Raw genomic sequence first — 26,244 nt, 5'->3', positions numbered from 1 at the left:
AAGCTTATCACAAAACCAGGCACTTCTGACTCATCACAAGTGGACAAGACAAGAAGATATGTGCGTGCCACACCGAGAAGTTCGGTCAACTCCACACCCGCCTCACAGTCCAGACACCGGACTGGAGACCCGCCCCCGTCTGTTGCTGCAGGGTCGTACACAGACCTGCCCCCTCTGTAGCTGCAGGGTCGTCAACTGGCAACTCTGTCGCTATGGATCACAGCTAGGGACACGGCCCGGCCCTCCGACACCACCAACAGCATATATCAGGTGTTCATTGTTCTTCTCCCTTTAGTTTCAGATTTGTAGCCTGGAATATTGAAGGATTATTGTCGAAAATTGATAATGTTGATTTCATCTCCTACATTAAAGATTTTGAAATGATTTGTCTTGTGGAAACATTTGTAGACAAAGTGATACCCAAACCTCAGCTCTCCGCCTATAACATGTATATGTCAAAAGCTCGTAGGCTAGCTAAGGCTGGAAGATTATCTGGTGGAGTGATTGTCTAAATAAAACACACGCTGTCGTACAGTAGCCAACAGATAACAGTTGATATGGATAATGTTGTCTGCATAAAGTTAGACAAAACTAGCATTGGTAATGATAAAGATATACTTATTTTTGCTACCTATGTTCCCACCCATTGGCTCAACATTCTATGTTGCAGCTGACAAGACGACTGCTATCGAGCAGATAGATCAGTGGCTGATAGATAACGCAGATCACGGGTGTGACGTCATCATATGTGGGGACGTAAATGCTCGTGTAGGTGGGGGTAATAACCCACCAGAGACACTATACAGGCATGGACTAGACGAAACAGCATTTCCTGAGGAAACCTCAGTACCGGTGAATGTAAGACAATCATGTGATAACTGTGTGAATACGTTTGGGCGTAAACTGCTTGATTTTGTTTCTCGCATAACCTTTACATGTTTAACAGTAGAACTCCGGGTGATAGAAAGGGAGACAGCACCTATTTATCAGAACAAGGATGTAGTGTTGTGGACTTCTTCATCAGTAGCGTTGATTTGTTTTATCTGTCTCATGACTTACTTGTCGACTGTAGAGTCGACTCAAAGCATATGCCTGTTATCCTTTGTTTTCAATCTACAACATTGTCAGACCCTGTAACTAATTTAACGCAGAATGCAGAATGTAACACCAATATTTACATATAAGTGGGATGAGAATATGACTCCATTATTCTTAAGTTCGTTGAATACGTCATACCCCTCGTTACATGATATAACTAATAGAGTTGAGGACAATCTTACGGAGAGCATAGACATGTTTGTAAATGCTATTGTCTCAGCTGCTGAATGTATGAAAAGAACAGTTAGAATTAAAGCTGAACAACGGCATAAAGGATTTTATGATATGAAATGTAAAAATGCCAAACAAGAAGCGAGAAAACACTTGAGAAGATTTAGAAATAATAAATGTCATGAAAATAGACGGTTGTACTGTCAGATGAGAAATAGATATAAATATGTATGTAAAATGTCAAAATATAATTACCAGAACAAGAAAAGAAGGTTCCTGTATGATAATGTCAAAAACTCTTCGAGATTTTGGAAGGAATTAAGAAGTCTCTCCCGTACAGATGTTAGTACTTCAAACATTGAACCAGACATGTGGATGAACCATTTTAAGAATGTGTTTAATAGTATGGGTACCCAGTTTAATGTAGATTTTAAGGCGTATGATGATAAACCGTTAGATGAAATTGATAAATGTATTCTTGAATCGCCTATTACTGATGTAGAAATTCATGATGCCATCACCCATATAAAGAATGGCAAATCACCGGGTCATGATCATATTGTTGCCGAAATGTTGAAATGTTCTGAAACTCTCATTACTCCATTTTTAAGAAATTTATTTAATCGAATGTTTGATTCAGCCTTATTTCCTGAGCAGTGGACTAAGGCAATTATCATCCCCTTACATAAGAAAGGCAATAAGGATAATCCAGATAATTACAGGGGAATTTCACTTCTTTGTACATTAAGTAAAATATATGCATGTATACTAAATAATAGATTGACTAACTGGGCTACTATACGTGATAAACTTACAGAAACCCAAGCTGGATTTCGACATGGGTATTCTGCTATGGACCATATATGTACTTTATATGCTTTAATACAAAAATGTTTATTGAAGAAGAAAAAGAAGTTTTATGTAGCCTTTATAGATTTTAGGAAGGCGTTTGACTCCATTGACCGTAATAAACTTTGGGAATGTTTATATTCATCTGGATTAAGTGGAAAGATGTTAAGAGCACTTCAGAGTATCTATAGATCTGTAAAATCTTGTGTTAGAAGTAATAATAATATGTTCACTGATTTTTTTTAATGTCCAATCGGTTTGCGGCAAGGTTGTATTTTAAGTCCGCTTTTATTTTCTTTCTTCATAAATGAACTTTCTTTAGAAATTGCTAATAATGGAAAATATGGTGTTCAGCTCTTCCCTGATATGATCGAGATATTGTTATTATTATTTGCTGATGATGTGATTTTAGTCTCCGATGTAATATCTGGTCTTCAAAGACAACTTAACATTTTAGAACAATATGCAGATACGTGGGGTCTAACAGTAAATTTGGAGAAAACAAATATTGTAGCTTTTAGAAGAGGTGGGCGCCTGTCGAAGCACGAAAAATGGTTTTATAAAGGAAATAATGTTATAACAGTAGATTCGTATAGATATCTAGGTATTCTCTTTGCGTCCTCATGTAAATTTAATAAATGTATACAAGATTTGTCATCTAGGGGTAAAAGGTCTTTATTGGAAGTTATTCATCACCTGTATAAACTAGATTTTGTCGACTATTCCGTTTTCTTTAAGATATTTGATACGCAAATCCAAACAATTCTTTTATATGGTGCTGAAGTTTGGGGTTATAATAATTTCTATAAAATTGAAAATGTCCATCTCACTGCATGTAAAAAGTTTTTAAACGTCGGTCCACAGACACCAAATGCCATTGTATACGGTGAATGTGGCCGATATCCACTGTACATAAATGCACAATGTCAATTTGTAAAATATTGGTTAAAACTTGTATCTATGGGTCATTATAGAATACCAAAGAAAGCTTATGACATGTTACTTTATTATGATAACTGTGGATATACAACTTATATTTCTTATGTTCGTAATCTTCTATTTTCACATGGTTTTGGGTATGTTTGGTTGTCTCAGGGTGTTGGTGATATTATCACATGGTTTTGGGTATGTTTGGTTGTCTCAAGGTGTTGGTGATATTTCATTTTTCCTTGAAATGTTTAAGAATGTTGCAGTTAATATGTATTTACAGTCATGGAATGGTACTATACAAGAAAGTTCTCGATATAGTGTATATAGACAGTATAAAAGCCTACTAGAACCAGAAAAGTACCTCTCTCTAATAACAAGTAAAAAACAACGAAATATAATGATTAATTAATTTTAAAATTAAAAGTTAACGAGGGAAGGTGTTTTGGAATTGAATTAAGTCAGCGATTATGTCAATTGTGTAAAAATGGAATTGAAAATGAGTATCATTTTATCCTTGTATGTAAACACTATAGGAATGAATTCAATGAATTCAAAGTGTAGTGATGTATTAAATAAATTTATGTCGATAGGTCTGTCAAAGCTTAATCTTAAGAGAACAAAATGTTTTAAATCTGTAACATATATAAATCATCCTTGTATATTGTACATTGTATGTAATTAATGCTCGATGTAAACGTACTATGTGTATATGGGCCAATGGCCTTCATACAAATAAACAACTTGACTTGACTTGACAGGGGCATAAATATTTTTTACCTTTTTCGGATCATAGCATTTGAAGGGCTAATGTGATTAATGTGTGATTATCGTAGGTTTTGAAATATACTGGACAAAACAAGTTAGGGATATTGGTATTTTTATGATTGATATTTCATCAGTGTGTCAATGAATAAATAGATAATTATTCATAATTTCAAAACTTTTGTCCACTATTTGTCCAGTATAATAACCTCTCAGTGATTTATTCAACTGAATTAAAACTATTTTCAGTTTACATTTTCTTGCATACAGAATCGAGAGACTATACATCAATCTTTCCCATTTCAAACGGTTCTTGCAAATACACATTGCAGTTGATATCTGCTTCGGGTCTAATTGACAGCCCCAGTACATTTGATTAAAGTCATTGAAACCATAACTGTTATATCTATGTAATAATTAATGTCTACCCAAACGGCATCGAAACATCGTCTCTGTTTCACATGAGTAACATCATAACATTTTCACCTAGTCGCAAAATGAGACTCCTTTCATAGAGCATAGAGCCTCTTTAAGGCTTTACTGTATTTCATTCAATTTGTTTACTTCTTTGATTGGCATTCTAGAAGTTGGGTAGATGAAAAATAAGGACTATTTTTATGGATATAAAAGGGCGACGTTTCGACATAGATTCTAATGTCGTTGTCAAGCAAGTGGTACATGGGAAGTAATTTGGGTGAAATATGTATATCTATTGTACAAACATCTCATGTATATATTTCACCCAAATTACTTCCCATGTACCACTTGCTTGACAACGACATTAGAATCTATGTAGAAACGTCGCCTATATAGAAGAAAGAAGTTGTATATCCATAAAACAGTCCTCATTCTTCAATTTGTTTACTTGTTTCTTGAGCAAATCCCTGTTGCCATATAATTCACGATTCCTTTTGTTTGGTTGTTTGGTACTAAGTGAGTGAGTTTAGTTTTACGCCGCTTTTGCAATATTCCAGCAATATCACGACTGGGGACACCACAAATGGGCTTCACACATGGTACCTATGTGGGGAATCGAACCCGGGCCTTCGGCGTGACGAGCGGACGCTTTAACCACTGGGATATCCCACCCACTCTGTTGGGTACTAAGACCATATCAATGAATATACTCATGACACCAAATGACATAAATATATAAATAATTGGCAGTAAACATTCGTTTATCCATGTATACGATGGGAACAAAACGGTCAAACGTACGAAACTGAATATGATATTCAAATGTACAAATGTACGTTTCCAAATGAACGACAACAAAGGTCCAACCCTGATAATTTCTCACAAGCATAACACAAACCAAAATAATCACTAACAGGCATAACAGAGACCGTTATAATTATTCACAAGCATTGCATCCACCCAAAACATTACTCACATTCATAAAAGAAACCCTAATAATTACACACAAGCATAACGCAAACGCTAATAATTTCTAAAACGCTAAACTGACTGACTGACTGACTGAATTTAGTTTTACGCCGCTTTTAGCAATATTCCAGCAATATCCGGGCGGGGGAAACCTGAAATGGACTTCACACATTGTACCCCATGTGGGGATTCGAATTCTGGCCTTCAGCGTGACGAGCGGACGCTTAAACCACTAGGCTAAACGAAAATCTTTCTGGATGACTTAGACGCACGTCTGAAACCCAATGAAAGATTATCGTAATTGATTGCAATAAAAGTAAACAAGAAAGTTGAATTGTCACGAATATACCACCAGCGTGACAAAAACAACATAAATCACCAACATTAAGAAATTGACATAACATTTTCTTCTCGAAATCCATTAGACTTGTGCCGTCCTGCTGGGCTCTAGCATTCGTAAACACAACAAACGCGTCACTTATTTATCTACTATCAAATTTACGTTAATTAATTAAGCAATGTATCGGTGTAACAGCTTTAGAGTAATCAGTTTAGAATTTATATTATTGCTATTATTAGCTATTTTTCATGTTCAAATCAAATCCGTTTATTCATGGTGTGTGTTTTTTTAACTTTTGAACCGTCAATAATTGTTAAAGCACGACTATAACGTTTTGATGAAACATATTTCGACTAAAACCGATTAGGATTGTTTTATCTGACTTATAACCTAAATGCAAGAAGTGTGCCGGAAGCATGAAAACATTGGATATTGTGAAACAATACGGTACTCGTGGTAAGTAACTAATTCGTTGACAGAGGACAAGAGAAGGACCATGTGCAGCATGCAGACAAGTAATGAACACCCTTCCATCGCTGCCCCAGTGCTAAAAATATGTTATGTGAGTTTCTGGTTCAGTTCACGTCATGAAATATACATGTGAAAATCAATTGTCTCTCACATCTATCCGAAGGCCAACACTAGATATAGTAAGGGGATGTTTATACGATTCAGGTGGAAAAACTCAAAGCAGATCTTACAATTCAAATGTAAATCCTCTCTGTAGGTCTCACTTGAAAGTTTACAAGGTTACTGTACTCTAGGGAGATACCTAAGGCACAAAAGGCAAATGTGGTAGTAGCATCATAATTATATAATGGGACTGAGTATGGAGATTTAAAACACACCATCATGTATAGTACCATGAGACAAGCCAAAGTAATGAAACATTTCTGCACCTGCAGGCAACCTGTCAGTGCCCAGTAGAAATACGCCACTAGTTTAGATATCAGTTTGTTTCCCTCAATATACCCATCAACGTGATGTTTCTCTGTCTTAATCAACCTTATGCATCTCATTACCGTTCTCTGATTCATTGTTAATCTAGAAAATCGGTTGTGTAATATTGGAAGTATAAGATATTATCTTTCTGCATTAACTATATCACAACCCTAGATCTTCTTCACAACTGATTACATGTACACAGAATGGGATGTTCTTATGTCAGAGCCGCTATCCGCAAACCGAATCGACCAACGTATGTTAATTTGTAACAGAACGCTAATACATTTGAGGGAAATCGGAACTGGACTATTACAGTAACGTTAATATTACGGAATGCTCAGAGGACCGCGCTACAGACTCCATGACTAGTTTGGATGTTTTCATTGACATTAAAGCGATATTAGGACATCAAAAAGGAGAATGTGACTGTCATCTTATTACCACAGAAGATGAAATGACATTGCTATTAGTGGTGCAAAGATGAAATTATTGCAAAAATTACATTAATCTTTTATTTACTGAATGCATCGACATACCTTGGCAATAATCCAAATAAACCATTGGGACACTATTGCTGACTGAACAGCACCATCATTTCAATCCTCTGAATGCAATTTATATTTGAACTCTTAAAAGATTGATTATATTATTGAAATAAGAATTCAAAGTAATGTCTTAAGTGCAATGAGACAGTTCTCACTATGGCTTCAACACATGTAGAAGAAGGTGTTCAAGGCAAGGGTTCTGTCATTTAATCAAATATTCATCATAGCGTATTGGATGTGAATCATCTAGGCTGTGAAAATGATTTCGGCTTGAATGCTACAAACAACCTTTCATAAAAACAGTTTAAATATCAAAACATTATTTTTAATGAGACCACACAATTTTCACCAGAGAATTCTATTCTCTTGAAATTCATTTTGACACAAATGTTACCACGCTCGGATAAATACCTCCCTATTCTGCAATATCCTTATACAATTTTCCTCACCGTAGCATCTGACTAACACATTCAACTATGTTATATAATTTAATAAAAGAAATAAAATAGTATTTAAAAGTTATTAAAAGAAGAATTCACACCAAAGCGTCAAATGGTACTGATATAAATTAATTAGTGTTCGTGATCTAAGAAACGATGATGATCTTGTCATTCAAAGCCCAAATGTCCCAAAGGATTAACCGTAGTCAGATAAGGTTCGGTAATATCATGCCTTTGAAATATTTATTGCTATTTTGAGAAAATGCGAGGGCTTCTCTGGCTATTTGTAAGTTAATCGTGTTCTTGCATCTTTGTATTAGCGATTATTGCGGACACGGATTGTTATGGGCGGGGGAGCAGTCTGTTGAGAACAAAATCGTTCACCACCGGGCTTCAAGAAACCAGTATCTTATGATGCACGTACAAGTTCTGTCATACAATCAATACATACAATAACCTTTGTTCGGCAAACAGGGAAAGAGCTATGGTCTGTTCTTACACGACCCAGTGAGTACGTTGTGCTTAACGATGAAACGTATTTCTATATTTCACGTTACCTCTCTTGCAGGTCTTTGACTATTACCGCATGCTCAGCTACATATGCATTGGTTTCACACTGACCAACCAAGGGCATAATGAAGGTGAATCTGGGTTCGAACCACGAACGTAGCGATGAAACCTTTACGAACCATATGTACTTAGCGTAGTGCCGGGAGCATCTTTTGGGAGATGTTACTAAGGGATGTTACTGGGCGATGTTACTGATCAGACAATACGCACCGAGGGACATTATACACTACGCACTGAGAGACATCAGACACTGCGCACTGATTGACATCAGACACTCCGCACTAGGGACATCAGACACTCTGCACTAGGGACATCAGACACTACGCACTTGGGGACTTCAGACATTACGCACCGAAGGACCTCAGACACCCCGCACTGAGAGACATCAGACACTGCGCACTGATGGACATCAGACACTACGCACTGGGGGGCTTCAGACATTACGTACCGAAGGACATCAGACACTACGCACTGGGGGACATCAGACACTACGCACCGAAGGACATCAGCCACTATGCACCGAGGAACATCAGACACTGCGCACTGAGGGACATCAGACACTAATCATGGGAACACACCAAGGAGACAACAGAATGTAGGTTTTTATAGCTAGAAGTTCATAAATATTGGATGATGTCGTTGGTGTACCACATAACAATACGATATGATTAAAACCACCAAACGTTACCACAGATAGGAGCGCTAATTGAACCTCAAATCAATGTAAGTTCCATGGACAACAGGTAAAGATTGTAAAAGTACTTAGAATGTTCCAGCAACCCACCGCAGAAAAACATACAAAATTTATGTAAATCATTCAACACAGTTAACAGGCCGGTTAGATATTCTTATCAATACAAATCTCATACAAAGAGAAGACTGTATGGTTCAAACAGTTGCTGAAGAAGTTATGCAGTCAACTATTTGTCTGGCTAAGGATACAAAGTGTTTATCAAAGTTGAATGATCAATCGAAAACCAGATATAGCAGATAATGCTAATCCATTTGCTGAATTGTGCTTTCATGTTATAAATATGTTATAAATTGTGTTCATACCTCAGAACTGTTGTGAAAGGATAAAGAGAATATGTTCCTATTCAGAAACATTTTTCATTGTAGTTTTAATGACATTTTAAATCAGAGAGATATGAAGCAATATCTTTTATTTGTTCATGTTATTGATAGAAATCAATAAAATAGAATCAAGTTTTGCATGAAACAGAATGTCCTAAAACGTTAAACACGTTAGAACCAGTGAACCTTCAATCACCCGTCAAGTTATAACATCACACGCGTTATCTGTACAAACTGTGCGTTTTGATCATCCATTCAGAATTAACACTTTCATCTTGCAAATCATGTTTCTCTATACACTAGGTAATCGATTCTTTCGTAAGTTCTTCAGAACTGGATAGCTATTATTTGCACCAGTTGAGATACTGAAAGAATCCAATTTTTTATCAAAACCATTTGTAATTTTGATTAATCAGTTTTATGAAATATATAAACTGGCGAATTTGCATTCTTATACATATGCACCTGCTTACTTATATTCAAACTTTCATAACATGATGTTATAACATATAAACTGGCATATACATGTGTACATCATAAACTGGGGCTAAAGCATTCTTGATATATTAATTGGTACTAATTGTTAAATTTTATCACACAAGACATAACGTTGATGACGACGTCGACGACGATGATGATGTGGAGGAGTGTGTGAGTTTAGTTGTACGCCACAGGGGACACCAGAAATGGACGCCACACATCGGCATCATGTTGGGCTAAATTCCATACCTTTAAATAGCAAGCCAAAGGACCTTCAAAATATTGTACATACATTTGAACTGTGTATTAGCTATGAGCAGTCCTTGTGAGATATAAGTCACTTGACACCATGTCTAGCTGGTTGACAGACAAAAAACATTAACTTTCCGGAATATATTAGTTTTGACGTGGGATTTGAAGTCAAGGGTTTGTGAAAGTTTAAAGATGAAGGTTAGGTTATTAACTAAAGACGTCACTGGTGCTTAATCTTCTTGTAATTGCACCTGATAATGCCACACCTTTCATTCCGGTTTGCCACAGAGCGCACACCAAAGTTCTACCGCGTGGCATTAAATTCAACTCAACTGCATTTTCATTAAACGTAATCGTCGTGTAATAATTCATGAGAATCAGAGTCCATCTAATGCATACATCCGTCCAGCATGATCCTTAGAAGAGAAAATTAGAACCTGCTTCTGTATCAGACTCATTGATGTTCGACAAAAATACCGCTACAGTTAACGCCTTCGTGAGAACGTTTATGTTTGATCTGAATCAATGAGCATTGAACGTCCCAGTGATTGTCGTCATTAACCAGTTGAACGCCTACACAATACACTGTGGAGGTTCTCCTGGATGATGTGTACTCAAGGCGGACGGCCTGGACTCAAACTGACAGCTTTGGTCTTAAGTACAGAGCCCCGATACCATTTATCGAGTTATGACATTTTCAGTTAGCTGTGATCTGAGTAACGAGTCATTTATTAAATAATCCTATAATCTTGACTTGTTCGAGTGGTGACAGAAAAACAACAACTAAAAACCTGTCCTGGAATGGGTGGCTGACAGTGATTGATTTAACGTCAATTTGTAAAGGAGTTCAGTTATAACACGACTTGTCAGCTTTATGTGGAACGAACTTCCCAAAAGCCACAAGTCATTAGATGTTATAAATTTAGTTTAAAACATATACGTGTGGTTCCCAAACTCTCCACAATTCTAGAATCTAGATGAAAACAAGGATGAACGTAAACCAGCTTGTACTTATTCGGAAACGTAAGTATTGAGTAGTTCTTATTGCACAAATAGTATAACTACTCGGGACTGGAAGTCACTGCGCCTAAGGGACGTTCATCATCTTATATGGCATCACATCTTTAGCTCTTGGTTATTATCCTCCCCTTCATATATCTATAATATACATGAACAACGTTCAATTTCAATTTTTCAACTTCAATTCTCTTGGTGGTACAAGAGCATATATTGTAAACATATATACAAATACAAATTCAAATTCAAGATGGCAGTAAACAACATATTAACTTTTTTTTGACAAGAGATGATAGATGTAGGATATATTTTGATTGATTTACTATGTCTCGAGATGTTTTTACAGATAATATTTTCGTGAACTTTGTTTCATTGGGAAAAGAGGTTAGATGAGAGGGTAAATATTGTTTCCTCAAAGTATCTAATGCTTTGCAATGGAAACTATAATGATATTCATCTGCGATGCTTTTAGAAGTGCATAGTTGACAAGTTATTTCGTCCCTTGGAATATTATACCAGCGGCCCGTCTCAACAGGTAGCAGTAAAATACTATCTTCAAATGTCGCCTTCCTAACTCTGCCAGGACATAACTACCCTTAACAGCTGCATAAAGGTTCAAGGCTCAAACTGCTGCACTTGTTGCACATGTGTAACATTTTTCTGTACTGTTTTGTTCGTGTCACAATTACCAAACAAAACTGGTAATACCAATAGCACAAGAACACCAAGGAGGACAATCACGACCTTGCCATGTGAACCCATTACACTTGTTTGTCAAATGGTACAAATCTCATGACAGGTGATTGCTTCTTATCCTCAAAACAGCCCCAGCTGGAGATATCTGGAGATCAGTTTATTCTTGACGTTCTGGAAACTTAACAAACAACCCAGTTTTTGTGATGTGTTGTTTTTCAAAAAATGTGTTTGATTGATTGCCAGAAACCAGCGACTATCAAGAACGACAGGCTTGTCTTGGACGTCTTCAAGGCTAAACAAGCCATCATGTCAGAGAGACAGCAGGATGCGATTTGTATTTGGACAAGCGACTCTTAATTTGTTTCCATTCAAAAGCCTGTTGGAATTCAAACATCACGTTGAAAAAATGGTGAAAATAAGAAAACCGTGATACGCTAACAACATTACGGGTTATTGGAGGTATGCAAAGCGTTAGTTTAAAGATGCTGAGTGCAATAGAATTGTTAGGCTGGAAATAAATACTTGCACACTTTAACAGGGTTTTTTAGTAGTCGAGGAGCTGAGATCACTTTTTGTCCCTGTGTCTCTTGTCCCGAATGTGAAATATTTGGTTCCGTCAAACTATCTACATAGATGCATTGATACTGCACTTTCTCTTTGTGTAAAATTTGTGAAAGTGCGATGGGATAGCCTAGCGGTCAAAGCTTTCGTTCTTCACGCCGAAGGCTCAGGTCCCATTTCTTATCGTTTAATTGTGTGAAGCCGATGTATCGGTGTGCCCTGCTGTGATATTGCTAGAATAATGCCAAAAACGTCTTTAAAACCGTTTTCAAATTATTGTAGTCGAGCAAAATAGTTTTGTTATACTTTTACCTGACAGCGTAGGGAGTTGATGGGTAACATTAGTGAGGAATGTGAACGTTGACGCCAGTCGACTCTCTCCACGCCATGCCTCATCCCATCCCGATCATCATCAGTCAAATACACTGCCACACGTTCGTGATGTGAGGATATATGCTGGCGACTAAGTAATCACACTGTCAAGCTTAATCGAAAACAAAACTATTGTAAATGCGCATCGTTAACAAATGTGACGTTGACGTGACTCTTAACGGCCAAACGCTATGGAACGACCGACGCCTTCTATTAATGTTGCAGAAGTACTGATGGCGTCACCGTGACCTTGACAAGTCAACCCTTTTTTTACGTAGATAGACGGTAACGTAAGTCAACAACCCTTTTTTTTGACGTAGATTGACGATAACGTAAGTCAACAACGTACATTTTCCATGACTTTTAGCATTGTTTTGATTCCAAGAAAGAATCAGTAGTTGTCTTGTTGTTAAAGTGAGTGAGTGATTATTGCTTTACGCATGATACTCGTTACAGGTGACTGATAGGAATCGGGGGATCAAACTTGGCGACGTGGTTGATTGCGTAGTGTCGTGCGGGGACGTCGACGTCGACGTCGTGACAGGTTGAACATACCATCAACCACTGGATTGTCTGCCCCATGTGTTATTATTAACAGGTGGCCGTGGCATAGCGGGAATGTGTCTGACTGCTGCGTAGTGACTGAGTTTATTGTTACGCCGATTTTAGCAACATTCCAGCAATATTTGGACACCAGAAATGGGCTTCACACATTGTACCCATGTGGGTAATCGAACCCGACTGCTGCGTAAAACAATAGACAAAGAAGCAAATAATAACAGATTATCTATCCTTATGGTGTGCCCGCCAATAGCTCTGCAAAACAGACTCCAAAAATGTTTCTATGTTTGTGTTAATGCATGTGTAATAAAGTATGTGCGAAAAAGCAACAGAAGACTACCATCTTTCGTAGGGTCATTTCATTGTTGCCTATTTACTGCCCGCAGTCGTATGTACTGCCGAATGTAATTTCAACGTATTGGATCCATCATTTATTAACATGAAGGCGGTTTTCTGGAGAGGCTGAGATGCTATCGACAACACTGGTACCACGGCAAAAGCCGTGAATGATACATACAGGCGATAATGTTTACCTCATCGGATTTGATTGTCCTTATCTATTTTAAGCCTGAGGCCAGTGAACGGACCCAAATCTTCCAGTACCTCGTCTAATTGAACAAAGCTATTGTAAATCATTTTAAAGGGGGAATTAAACCCAGGAGAAATGACAGTTCCTGGAACGTGCTTTTTTAATCTGGTAAAAAAACACTTTAGTCGGTAAATTAATTTCATGGTCTGCATATCGCAGAGGGCGCGTCAATGATCTACGTTGGTTTCGGCTTCCCTCATTTGGTGCAGGCCATTAGGAAATAAAACACGGACTAGTCGGCTCGTGGTCAGTATCCTTTGTCTGGGTTGGATATCCATGTTAAAACCTCGGCATGGCCTCTCAGTGCGTTGGATATCCATGTTAAAACCTCGGCATGGCCGCTCAGTGAGTTGGATATCCATGTTAAAACCTCGGCATGGCCGCTCAGTGAGTTGGATATCCATGTTAAAACCTCGGCATGGCCTCTCAGTGAGTTGGATATCCATGTTAAAACCTCGGCATGGTATCTCAGTGAGTTGGATATCCATGTTAAAACCTCGGCATGGCCTCTCAGTGAGTTGGATATCCATGTTAAAACCTCGGCATGGTATCCCAGTGAGTTGGATATCCATGTTAAAACCTCGGCATAGTATCTCGGTGAGTTGGATATCCATGTTAAAGCCTTGCCATGGTATCTCAGTGAGTTTGATATCCATGTTAAAATATCAGCATGGTATCTCACTGAGTTGGATATTCATGTTAAAACCTCGGCATGATACCTCAGTGAGTTGGATATCCATGTTAAAACCTCGGCATGGCCTCTCAGTGAGTTGGATATCAATGTTAAAGCCTCGGCATGATATCTCAGTGAGTTGGATATCCATGTTAAAATCTCGGCATGGAATCTCAGTGAGTTGGATATCCATGTTAAAGCCTCGGCATGATATCTCAGTGAGTTCGATATCCATGTTAAAGCCTCGGCATGGCCTCTCAGTGAGTTGGATATCCATGTTTAAACCTCGGCATGGCCTCTCAGTGAGTTGGATATCCATGTTAAAGCCTCGGCATGATATCTCAGTGAGTTGGATATCCATGTTAAAACCTCGGCATGGCCTCTCAGTGAGTTGGCTATCAATGTTAAAATCTCGGTATGGCCTCTCAGTGAGTTGGATATCCATGTTAAAACCTCAGCATGGTATCTCAGTGAGTTGGATATCCATGTTAAAGCCTCGGCATGGTATCTCAGTGAGTTGGATATCAATGTTAAAGCCTCGGCATGGTATCTCAGTGAGTTGGATATCAATGTTAAAGCCTCGGCATGGTATCTCAGTGAGTTGGATATCCATGTTAAAACTCTGAGTTGGAGCATGGTATCTCAGTGAGTTGGATATCCATGTTAAAACCTCGGCATGGTATCTCAGTGAGTTGGATATCCATGTTAAAATCCTCAGCATGGTATCCTCGGCATGTGGTGGTATCTCAGTGAGTTGGATATCCATGTTAAAACCTCAGCATGGTATCTCAGTGAGTTGATATCCATGTTAAAAAATCTCAGCATGGTATCTCAGTGAGTTGGATATCCATGTTAAAACCTCGGCATGGTGAGTCTCAGTGAGTTGGATATCCATGTTAAAACCTCAGCATGGCCTCTCAGTGAGTTGGATATCCATGTTAAAAAGCCTCGGCATGGTATCTCAGTGAGTTGGATATCCATGTTAAAACCTCGGCATGGTATCTCAGTGAGTTGGATATCCATGTTAAAACCTCGGCATGGTATCTCCGTGAGTTGGATATCCATGTTAAAACCTCGGCATGGTATCTCAGTGAGTTGGATATCCCGTGAGTTGGATATCCATGTTAAAACCTCGGCATGGCCTCTCAGTGAGTTGGATATCAATGTTAAAGCCTCGGCATGGTATCTCAGGCCTATCAGTGAGTTGGATATCCATGTTTAAAACCTCGGCATGGTATCTCAGTGAGTTGGATATCCATGTTAAAGCCTCGGCATGGTATCTCAGTGAGTTGGATATCCATGTTCTCAAGTTGGATATCCTCGGCATGGCCCTCTCAGTGAGTTGGATATCCATGTTAAAATCTCAGCAGGCATGGTATCTCAGTGAGTTGGATATCCATGTTAAAACCTCGGCATGGTATCTCAGTGAGTTGGATATCCATGTTAAAATCTCGGAGTTGGATATCATGGCCTCTCAGTGAGTTGGATATCCATGTTAAAACCTCGGCATGGTATCTCAGTGAGTTGGATATCCATGTTAAAACCTCGCCTCTGCATGGTATCTCCAGTGATCTCAGTGAGTTGGATATCAATGTTAAAGTTGGATATCCTCGGCATCTCAGTGAGTTGGATATCAATGTTAAAGCCTCGGCATGGTATCTCAGTGAGTTGGATATCCATGTTAAAACCTCAGCATGGTATCTCAGTGAGTTGGATATCAATGTTAAAACCTCGGCATGGTATCTCAGTGAGTTGGATATCCATGTTAAAACCTCGGCATGGTATCTCAGTGAGTTGGATATCCATGTTAAAACCTCGGCATGGTATCTCAGTGAGTTGGATATCCATGTTAAAACCTGAGCATGGTATCTCAGTGAGTTGGATATCCATGTTTAAAAAAGCATCTCAGCATGGCCTCTCAGGTATCTCAGTGAGTTGGATATCAATGTTAAAACCTCGGCATGATATCTCAGTGAGTTGGATATCCATGTTAAAACCTCGGCATGGCCTCTCAGTGAGTTGGATATCCATGTTAAAGCCTCGGCATGGTATCTCCGTGAGTTGGATATCCATGTTAAAACCTCGGCATGGTATCCCAGTGAGTTGGATATCCATGTTAAAACCTCGGCATGGTATCTCCGTGAGTTGGATATCCATGTTAAAACCTCGGCATGGCCTCTCAGTGAGTTGGATATCAATGTTAAAGCCTCGGCATGGTATCTCAGTGAGTTGGATATCCATGTTAAAACCTCGGCATGGTATCTCAGTGAGTTGGATATCAATGTTAAAGCCTCGGCATGGTATCTCCGTGAGTTGGATATCCATGTTAAAACATCGGCATGGTATCTCAGTGAGTTTGATATCAATGTTAAAGCCTCGGCATGATATCTCAGTGAGTTGGATATCCATGTTAAAGCCTCGGCATGATATGTCAGTGAGTTGGATATCCATGTTAAAACCTCGGCATGGCCTCTCGGTGACTTGGATATCAATGTTAAAGCCTCGGCATGATATCTCAGTGAGTTGGAAATCCATGTTAAAACCTCGGCATGGTATCTCAGTGAGTTGGATATCAATGTTAAAACCTCGGCATGGTATCTCCGTGAGTTGGATATCCATGTTAAAGCCTCGGCATGGTATCCCAGTGAGTTGGATATCCATGTTAAAACCTCTGCATGGTATCTCAGTGAGTTGGATATCCATGTTAAAACCTCGGCATGGCCTCTCAGTGAGTTGGATATCAATGTTAAAGCCTCGGCATGGAATCTCAGTGAGTTGGATATCCATGTTAAAACCTCGGCATGGTATCTCAGTGAGTTAGATATCCATGTTAAAGCCTCGGCATGGTATCTCAGTGAGTTGGATATCCATGTTAAAACCTCGGCATGGTATCTCAGTGAGTTGGATATCAATGTTAAAGCCTCGGCATGGTATCTCCGTGAGTTGGATATCCATGTTAAAACATCGGCATGGTATCTCAGTGAGTTGGATATCAATGTTAAAGCCTCGGCATGGTATCTCAGTGAGTTGGATATCAATGTTAAAGCCTCGGCATGGTATCTCCGTGAGTTGGATATCCATGTTAAAACCTCGGCATGGTATCTCAGTGAGTTGGATATCAATGTTAAAGCCTCGGCATGATACCTCAGTGAGTTTGATATCCATGTTAAAATCTCAGCATGGTATCTCAGTGAGTTTGATATCCATGTTAAAGCCTCGGCATGATATCTCTGTGAGTTTGATATCCATGTTAAAATCTCAGCATGGTATCTCAGAGGGGGGTGGATATCCATGCTAAAATCTCAGCATGGTATCTCAGTGAGCTTGATATCCATGTTAAAGCCTTGGCATGATATCTCTGTGAGTTTGATATCAATGTTTAAACCTCGGCATGGTATCTCAATGAGTTGGATATCCATGTTAAAACCTCGGCATGGTATCTCAGTGGGCTAACACTATGAAACCAGCATTAGTCTCGCACACTGGCACAACAACAACATCAACAACAGCTCCAACAGCCTTGAACGCGACGTTAAGCCCCCTTTCCCCCAACATTTTTCACAAAATATGACAATACAGGTATAACAAATTCAGCGTTTAAGCTTCCAAAGCTTTACTGTAGGAACAAATTTCCATTTTACTACAATACCGACACCCATACACATACATTGTTTACAGCATACACTTTCATATGTATTTATATGACAGTTTTATGGAGCCAGAGTTAATAACGTTCGCCTGGCACGCACACACTGAAACATCAAAGTGAAGTCGAAGGAATCACTGGATTCTCAAACATCGTTTACAATCGATTTCATTCAAATGACATTATGCTTCGCTCAGCTCGACTGCAAATATTTTTCAAGGGTAATCTTCTAATGGATCAATGGGAATCCTACACAAGAAGTGTGGACGTGGGATCTAAAGCCATTTACAACAGCTGTTCATTTATAACATTATGCAACAGTGTTGCATGGGAGAAAATGTTAAAGTCATACTGGTCGAAGACGCACAATGATGGTTCCAGACCAAGGATTTGGTGAAACAAGAAACCATTAAATCCTGCCAGCTAAGAAGGGTTCAAGCATCCAAATTCTAAACTTAAATACAACGTTTAAGACCGTGCACGTCCACGCCGTATAATAACCATCCTCGCTAGTTGTCGAACAAAACTGGTTCCTTTCGATGCGAACGACACAACAGCCGCGAAAAATATACAAATTTACTACTGAATGTTCAATATGACACCGGGTGTTTCGCCAAAGGGGTCCGTATGTTCTACCACTCCAGTAGCACTCGCTACTCACATAATTTGTATAAATAGCTTAGCGTTTACAGTCACACGACTGCTATCTGCAATCAAACCGGAAAATAAATGTAAGTGACTGAAAATACATCCAGTCATACGACGGCACATATACTGATTTTGCCGACACTAATAATAACCTTTTAAACACGACTGTGAACAAGTGCAGGTATTTCAGAGAGAATACCCCAGTAAAATCATAACAACATGTTCCTGTTCTCGCATGTACTGTTGTGTATAGATTTAAACTAAAACCATAACAAAATAAAGTCTTAAAAATTATATTCAAGATCTGAGCAACAGGTGATTTTTCAGTTTATCTAAGTGCGCTGATCCAGCCGGGCCAGGCCTCAAACGAACAGCGCATGTATTGGGCCGAACGTCGTAGTCTAACTCTTGTAGACGGTTAACCAGTCCAGTCCAGTAGATCTGTTTCCGTTTATATTATGTTGCAGTCCATCGTGGAATGAAAACTATTTGTCAAATGTGAATATTACAATAGTTAACGACATACGGAAACGAAAACAGGAAATGATAAACAAAGTTTGCATTACTTCTACAATGCAATGTTACCCTAGTTGTTTTGTGATGCAGAAAATGCATCCCATAGTCTTTCGGTGGGCGTGCGCGCGTGCGTGCGCGTATCCCTATGTGTCGCTAAGGGATGGGTACTGTATCCTAGCAATCACTACAAAACATGTGCTAGTTTACGACATTCTATGAAGATGTAACAGTGAAACGTTTGAGCTTATCTCCGTCTCCACATACCACACAGTTTTGCCGCGCTTTATAGAGCAGGAAACCAAAACAACACATTGGAGTGACGCTTATGTCATTTCAAAAAGAAGAGTTATCACCCTTTGGACAACAGGATACTCAAACATTCATATTTAGTGCAAAATTCGATCAAAACCAAAGTGCAAGTAATCTTTGGACACTTGGAAGATGTAGCATTACTGTTTCTGAAATATCGTTAACGATTCCTCCAAGACCCATAAAAAAATATACAATCTGCAATCAAATTGACACACGAAGGAAATGTATTTTATCATACAACGGTTAATGTTTCAGGTGAGATAAACCGATCCGATAAACGTGGTATCACCTTCCGATAAAGATGATGGCACAGCAGAAACTACTTTCAAAATCTATGCATCGATGAAATGCCTTTCTTTCACAATAAACTGTTGATTAACGTTCCCATTTTACATACACAGAGATTCTGAAATGAGTCAATGTGAGTTCACAATGGGTTCTGTAGACAAAAATATCTGCAGGATAAGATTAACTGGACGATTAAGTCAAATATTGTATTCATGTGCGGTTATTTACAGCTACTTCATTAAGACAAATTACTTCATAAACAGGCAGTACATCTTAAAGAAATGATAACGTTTTTCCGTACAATAAATACCATATATTAGGTATAAATAATTAATATTTTACTCGGCAAAGGATAACATAATACAATTCGTAGTCCATTTCTTCATATTTACAATTCGATTTATCGACTCTGTGTATTGACAAGGCATTTACAATATTCTATAAAAACATCGTGACCCAACCGTTTACATGATGCAGAAAGACCTAACCAAATATTATGTACATTACTCCAAACAATACCATATACCATTTACAACATTTCTGATGCACTGCAATCTAAAGTATACATCCTGATTTTCAGATTCCCCAGTGGACAAGTATCACGCAAGTGTGCCTGAGTAACGATGGAAGGCTACAGAGAACATACTTACTGAACATCATATCTACTGTTACCCCAGACATGAAACTTTGACGTGAAGGCTACAGAGAACATACTTACTGAACATCATATTTACTGTTACCCCAGACATGAAACTTTGACGTGAAGGCTGGCTGAGAGAACATACAGAGAAACATACTTACTGAACATCATATCTACTGTTACCCCAGACATGAAACTTTGACGTGAAGGCTACAGAGAACATACTTACTGAACATCATATCTACTGTTACCCCAGACATGAAACTTTGACGTGAAGGCTACAGAGAACATACTTACTGAACATCATATTTACTGTTACCCCAGACATGAAACTTTGACGTGAAGGCTACAGAGAACATACTTACTGAACATCATATCTACTGTTACCCCAGACATGAAACTTTGACGTGAAGGCTACAGAGAACATACTTACTGAACATCATATTTACTGTTACCCCAGACATGAAACTTTGACGTGAAGGCTACAGAGAACATACTTACTGAACATCATATCTACTGTTACCCCAGACATGAAACTTTGACGTGAAGGCTACAGAGAACATACTTACTGAACATCATATCTACTGTTACCCCAGACATGAAACTTTGACGTGAAGGCTACAGAGAACATACTTACTGAACATCATATCTACTGTTACCCCAGACATGAAACTTTGACGTGAAGGCTACAGAGAACATACTTACTGAACATCATATCTACTGTTACCCCAGACATGAAACTTTGACGTGAAGGCTACAGAGAACATACTTACTGAACATCATATCTACTGTTACCCCAGACATGAAACTTTGACGTGAAGGCTACAGAGAACATACTTACTGAACATCATATCTACTGTTACCCCAGACATGAAACTTTGACGTGAAGGCTACAGAGAACATACTTACTGAACATCATATTTACTGTTACCCCAGACATGAAACTTTGACGTGGTCATTTACACAGGACTAGTTATAATAGCACTTGTAAAGACATACGATATGAATTATATGATACAGATTGGAAGATGTATGTAAAGTATGAAAGCAATTTACTTTCAGCTCACATAAGATATATTCCGTCTCAAAGATAATATATTTAAGCTGAACACAGACACAGTTCTATGTTACATATAAACGTAGTCCAATAATTTTGAGAGAAGAAACCAAACACTCAATGTAATATATACCATTCAAAAAAGTAGGGGATATTGGATTTACACGATCGATAAAATGCAAATGAAGAAGCCAAGGAGGAAACACATGATGAAGAGAAATTAAGGGAAAATGTGACAATTCATTCCATTCGTTTGGAAATTTTCATCTGTATGGACAGATATTATTTTTTCTCATATGCATTGGCAGTGGCTAGTGGTATGCTCGCAAAATGGAATATCCCCTACTTCTTTAATGGTATATATCATCGGTATGAATGTTGTCAAAAGTGACTTCAATGTCTAAAGTATACAAATCAACATACCGGTATTCTATAGTCCTACATCCCACAACTTCTCACACATCTGGATACTAAGGAGTTGTGATCATGTGTCAGTTACAGATATTCATACAACCTCATTTCGTTTTGACATTATTTGAGACTTTAAATTTAAAGAATCACCAATGGTATTGTCTTGATACTCTATAGGCGCGTGGGGGATGACGTTGGGAATATGAGTCACAAGGAATTGATGCTTGTTGTCGGCGACGGAATAGATCTGGTTATGTGACGTTGATTATTGCACGTGACAGTTTCCAGTTGCTTTGGATCGGTGCTCATGATGTCGACCGATGGATAATCTGAATTTTCTTAAAATGTTCTTCATCTTTTATAATTTTACCGGCATCAGTTGCAAACATGTTTGAATATTTCACATACTTATTGCATTGATACATACCTTGTAAAAGTAAAAAACGTCGGTTGGCGTGGTGTTCGTTGATACCGTAAGGTCACTGTCGTTGAACCCGGTGTCATACATCGTCGTTGTTGATAATGGTGTCGTCATGTTAGCAGGATAATTCCGCTCCGAAATCACAAATAATTCCAAAATGTCTCCGTTTTCTCTTAACTTCGACCTTCTGCTTTAAATCTATACCTGTCAGCTTAATAGCAAAGGATTAATAGCAAAGGACTGACGTAAACACGGAGGAATCGATGGTCTGTTGGAGGTCCTTTGATCCTTAGACAGTTCCGAAAAAAATGTTATTGTTTAGAATTTGTTACTGTTGATTATCAATAATTCAATGAAAGCAGGAAACCCCAAAGAACCTTTGAATTCAGAGAAGGAACTGGGATGTTGGCACCAAGTCCACAAAAACCCTGGCACAATTCTTTTCACAGTAAAAATCCTCCAATCTGAAGTCTCTGATCCATCACTATTCCACAACACTCACTTGTGTACTGCTGGCGCCCTAACGCAGGAAGAAATACGTTTAGCATCTTAATAAAATCCCGAGTATATTAGCAAAGGCTGGAGAAGTCTCATTCCGCAGTGCAATAAACAGAGAAGCGTGTGATGAAAGTAATGAATGAGACCATATTACACTTCAGAGGACGAAGCATGCAGAATCCTGTTTTCCAACACTCACTTGGCTAAATTGGGCATACCGTTCAGAGGTTTAACAGATGGTAATTGTCCTTCGACACGTCAAGGAAATCTCTGTAAGATACAGCCAACAGTGACAAAAGACGATGATTTTGTTATGTTCCTGGTCCGTGAAAACTAACCAGTTTTTCAGTATGCTTTCATTCGATGAGGATGCGATGGCTTCTATCGTCACGAGCCTCTCCACAACTGCAATATCTTGTGCTGCTCTGAGGGCAGTTATGAGTCTGTCGTGCGGGGAAATTCCGACTGGGACCTGAAAAATAGATGAAAAATATGACTTCACTGTAAAACGTGATCCGGACTGTGTCAAGAGAATGGTGTAGACAGGGTCGGTCTCGTAATGAAATTTTGTCTGCCCAGACAAGGCATATTTCTTAATAAAAATATATTTTATACATTATGTACTTGAGAGATATCATCTTCATTAATATTTTTATAGAATTCACATTTTGTGTGTCCTTATCTAACGTGCAAATAGTCAAGACTGAAAAACTATCTTTACTTAATGTATGTATTTTTAACCGTAGCTAACTGTACACTGTTTGTAAATTGATAACGGTAGTGTGTGTTAAGCTATGCATAAGTTGAGTATGTTGCAGATATTGGGCGAATCTAATAATTATTGGCAATGGTAACCAACAACATCGGTACCTTTTGCGAATCAGAACGTATAAAAATAATTCACGCAAATAGTGAGTGAGTGGGTTTAGTTTTACGCCGCACTCAGCAATATTCCAGCTATATGGCGGCGTTCTGTAAATAAACGAGTCTTGACCAGACATCCAATGATCAACAGCATGAGCATCGATATACGCAACTGGGATACGATGACATGTGTCAATCAAGTCAGCGACTACCCGATCCCGTTAGTCGACTCTTACGACAAACATGGGCTACTGAAGATCAATTCTAACCCGGATCTTCAAGGGTAATTCACGTGCATAACATACATAATGCTATTGTGATTAATGACAACAAGGCACTGTCTAGTGTTAAACTCCATAGGGTGGATAAATGAAAACCAGTTTCGATTTCCAGTGTCGCCCTGGTAATGACGTCAAAATGGGTTCCTAACTTACAGTGGAACGGAAATTTGCCAAATTAGGGAAGAACTTATACACCCTTTTAACTATCAGTGTTGACCGTAAAGAGAGTGAATGAGTATGGTTTTACGCTGCTTTTAGCAATATTCCAGCAATATCACGCTAGGGACACCTGGGCTTCACACACTGTACCCATGTGGGCAATCGAACCCGGGTCCCCAGCGTGACGAGCGGACGCTTGAACCATTAGGATACCCCACGCCTAGTTGACCGTAAATCTATCACAATACTCTATATTGTTATTGTTATGCTTTCGACGAATTCATCTACTGCAAAATCTTGTATAAATCCTGCCAATAATTTCAATGACGTTGTGCCACTGGATTTGGTTAATTTCGTTGAGATATATGTCGGTTATATCACAAGCAATGAGGAAACCCGGATGTCATACAAATTTTAGACTTCACCACGAGCACGAACTTTGAGCTGCCACGAACTAGAAAGAAGAAATAGCTGGAATATTGCTGGATGCGACCTTAAACAACAAAAGAAACAAACAAAGCCAGGGAGAAAACAGCCAAAAATATTTTCAAGATTTGTTTGGCAAGAAAACTGAATGCATCACCACGGAATTCATGAAAACCTGACGACCCACTGACCAGCTTTCAACAGGCGTTATGAACTGTAGGTACATCTATACAGCTATATTCAAGATTGATTGATCTGAAGGAAACGAATCTGAATGACTGGAATATGATTACAGGAGATGGAAGTGGTCGAGGGATTGACAGCCACTGTCGACCTTAGTGTGAAGTGATTTGATCAACCGATAATCATGTGATCCGATAATCGTGAAGATTTAGTTCGTTACCATTTGTACTTATATGACCTGAATAAGTTATGAATATATTTATCACAGGAGCGGTCCATCAATGACACATTGAAGAAGAACAGTTAATGGTATATCTCTTGTAGGTGATGTAGTAATCAGACATGCAGATTCGTACTTCGTCGTGTAATTATTGCTAAAGCTCTTCCACTCGGTCACCTTCTGAACTAGAAATGAAAGACACATGTGAAACGGCGTCAACTATTTCAGATCTAGGCCTATGTATAAAAAATCAGAGAGATAAACAAATTGTATACTCATGCCAATAATGGTTGTCACCCCCTTCAATTTTTTTTATTGGAGAGGGGGGATGGGGTGGGAAGGGGGGTGACAACCATTATTGGCATGAGTATATTTCAAGAGGGATGACTCAAATAGTTAGTTTACTTTTACGCCGACAAGATTTCAGCAGATCCATTATTTGGCATTTCACAACTTTTGACGTACGATCGAACATGATCATTCTAAGAAAAATGCAAAGAGAAAGCTACGACTCTTTTACAAATGCTTTTCATCAGGAGCGGGCCATTCATGGTCCGAGTGAAGCTTTCAAACAGTTTTATGGTAAACATGTCGAGGTCATTTCCACATTTGAATCGTAAGTGACAAAAGTATGTCACAATATTTACTTGTGTTTGCGTGTGTTTATGACGGATGTTTGTGTTGGGACATGACATGCTCACCTTTACGTGAACACCTGGTATCATCATTATTTGATATTTGATTCATATACGTATGCTTATGATGAAGTCGGAATCGTAAAGTGATTGTATTTGCTTATGGAAATGCATATGTGTGTGTGAGAGGTGGCTCCACTGGTGCAGGATACGCACACATGTGTCTTAACTAGATTTAAAATGACTTAAATAAATAAAAATAAACTTTTGACAATGACATATATTTTCAGTAGAGATTTCTTACGATTACGGAAAACATCATGTTTGACCAATGTAGCAGCCCATGTTTGACCAGCTTGATCTGTATAACCAAGAGATGAAATTATCAGATGAGTCTATGAATGATTACGAAGCTTTGGGTATTTTCAGCATATTTAGGATTTTAAGAACAGCGAATAACCCCGAAAGGTTAAGTCCAAACATTTCTAATCCGATTTCAGCGTTTCGAGGAAGCACTACTCTTCAGTTATTTCATTAAAACATATATTTTAACGCTTTCCACGACTTTTAGACACAGACAGCGAAAGTCTGTAAATGATTGAGACGGGACCAGACAATGCAGTGCCTGACATCATGAGCATCGATCTATACAATTGGGGCACGGCGACATGCATCAACCAAGTCAGCGAGAATGACTATTCGATTCCGTTAGGTGAACCTTACGACAA

General features: G+C 38.6%; 1 protein-coding gene across 1 annotated transcript in view; it reads right to left on the bottom strand.

The window, feature by feature from the left end:
- Nucleotides 1-23,089, bottom strand: part of LOC124264752 (cardioacceleratory peptide receptor-like) — a 103,405-nt gene extending 80,316 nt beyond the window's left edge. The window contains exon 1 of the mRNA XM_046699527.1: nt 22,257-23,089. Within this exon, the coding sequence (XP_046555483.1) occupies nt 22,257-22,364 (108 nt within the window). The 5' untranslated portion in view covers nt 22,365-23,089. The remainder of the gene's footprint in view (nt 1-22,256) is intronic.
- Nucleotides 23,090-26,244: the final 3,155 nt, after the last annotated feature.

This window comes from Haliotis rubra, unplaced genomic scaffold (genome assembly GCF_003918875.1).
Source record: "Haliotis rubra isolate DU_JTF1 unplaced genomic scaffold, ASM391887v1 Scf94, whole genome shotgun sequence".
NCBI classification, from domain to species: Eukaryota; Metazoa; Mollusca; class Gastropoda; order Lepetellida; family Haliotidae; genus Haliotis; species Haliotis rubra.
This window is presented reverse-complemented; position numbering and strand designations above follow the sequence as displayed.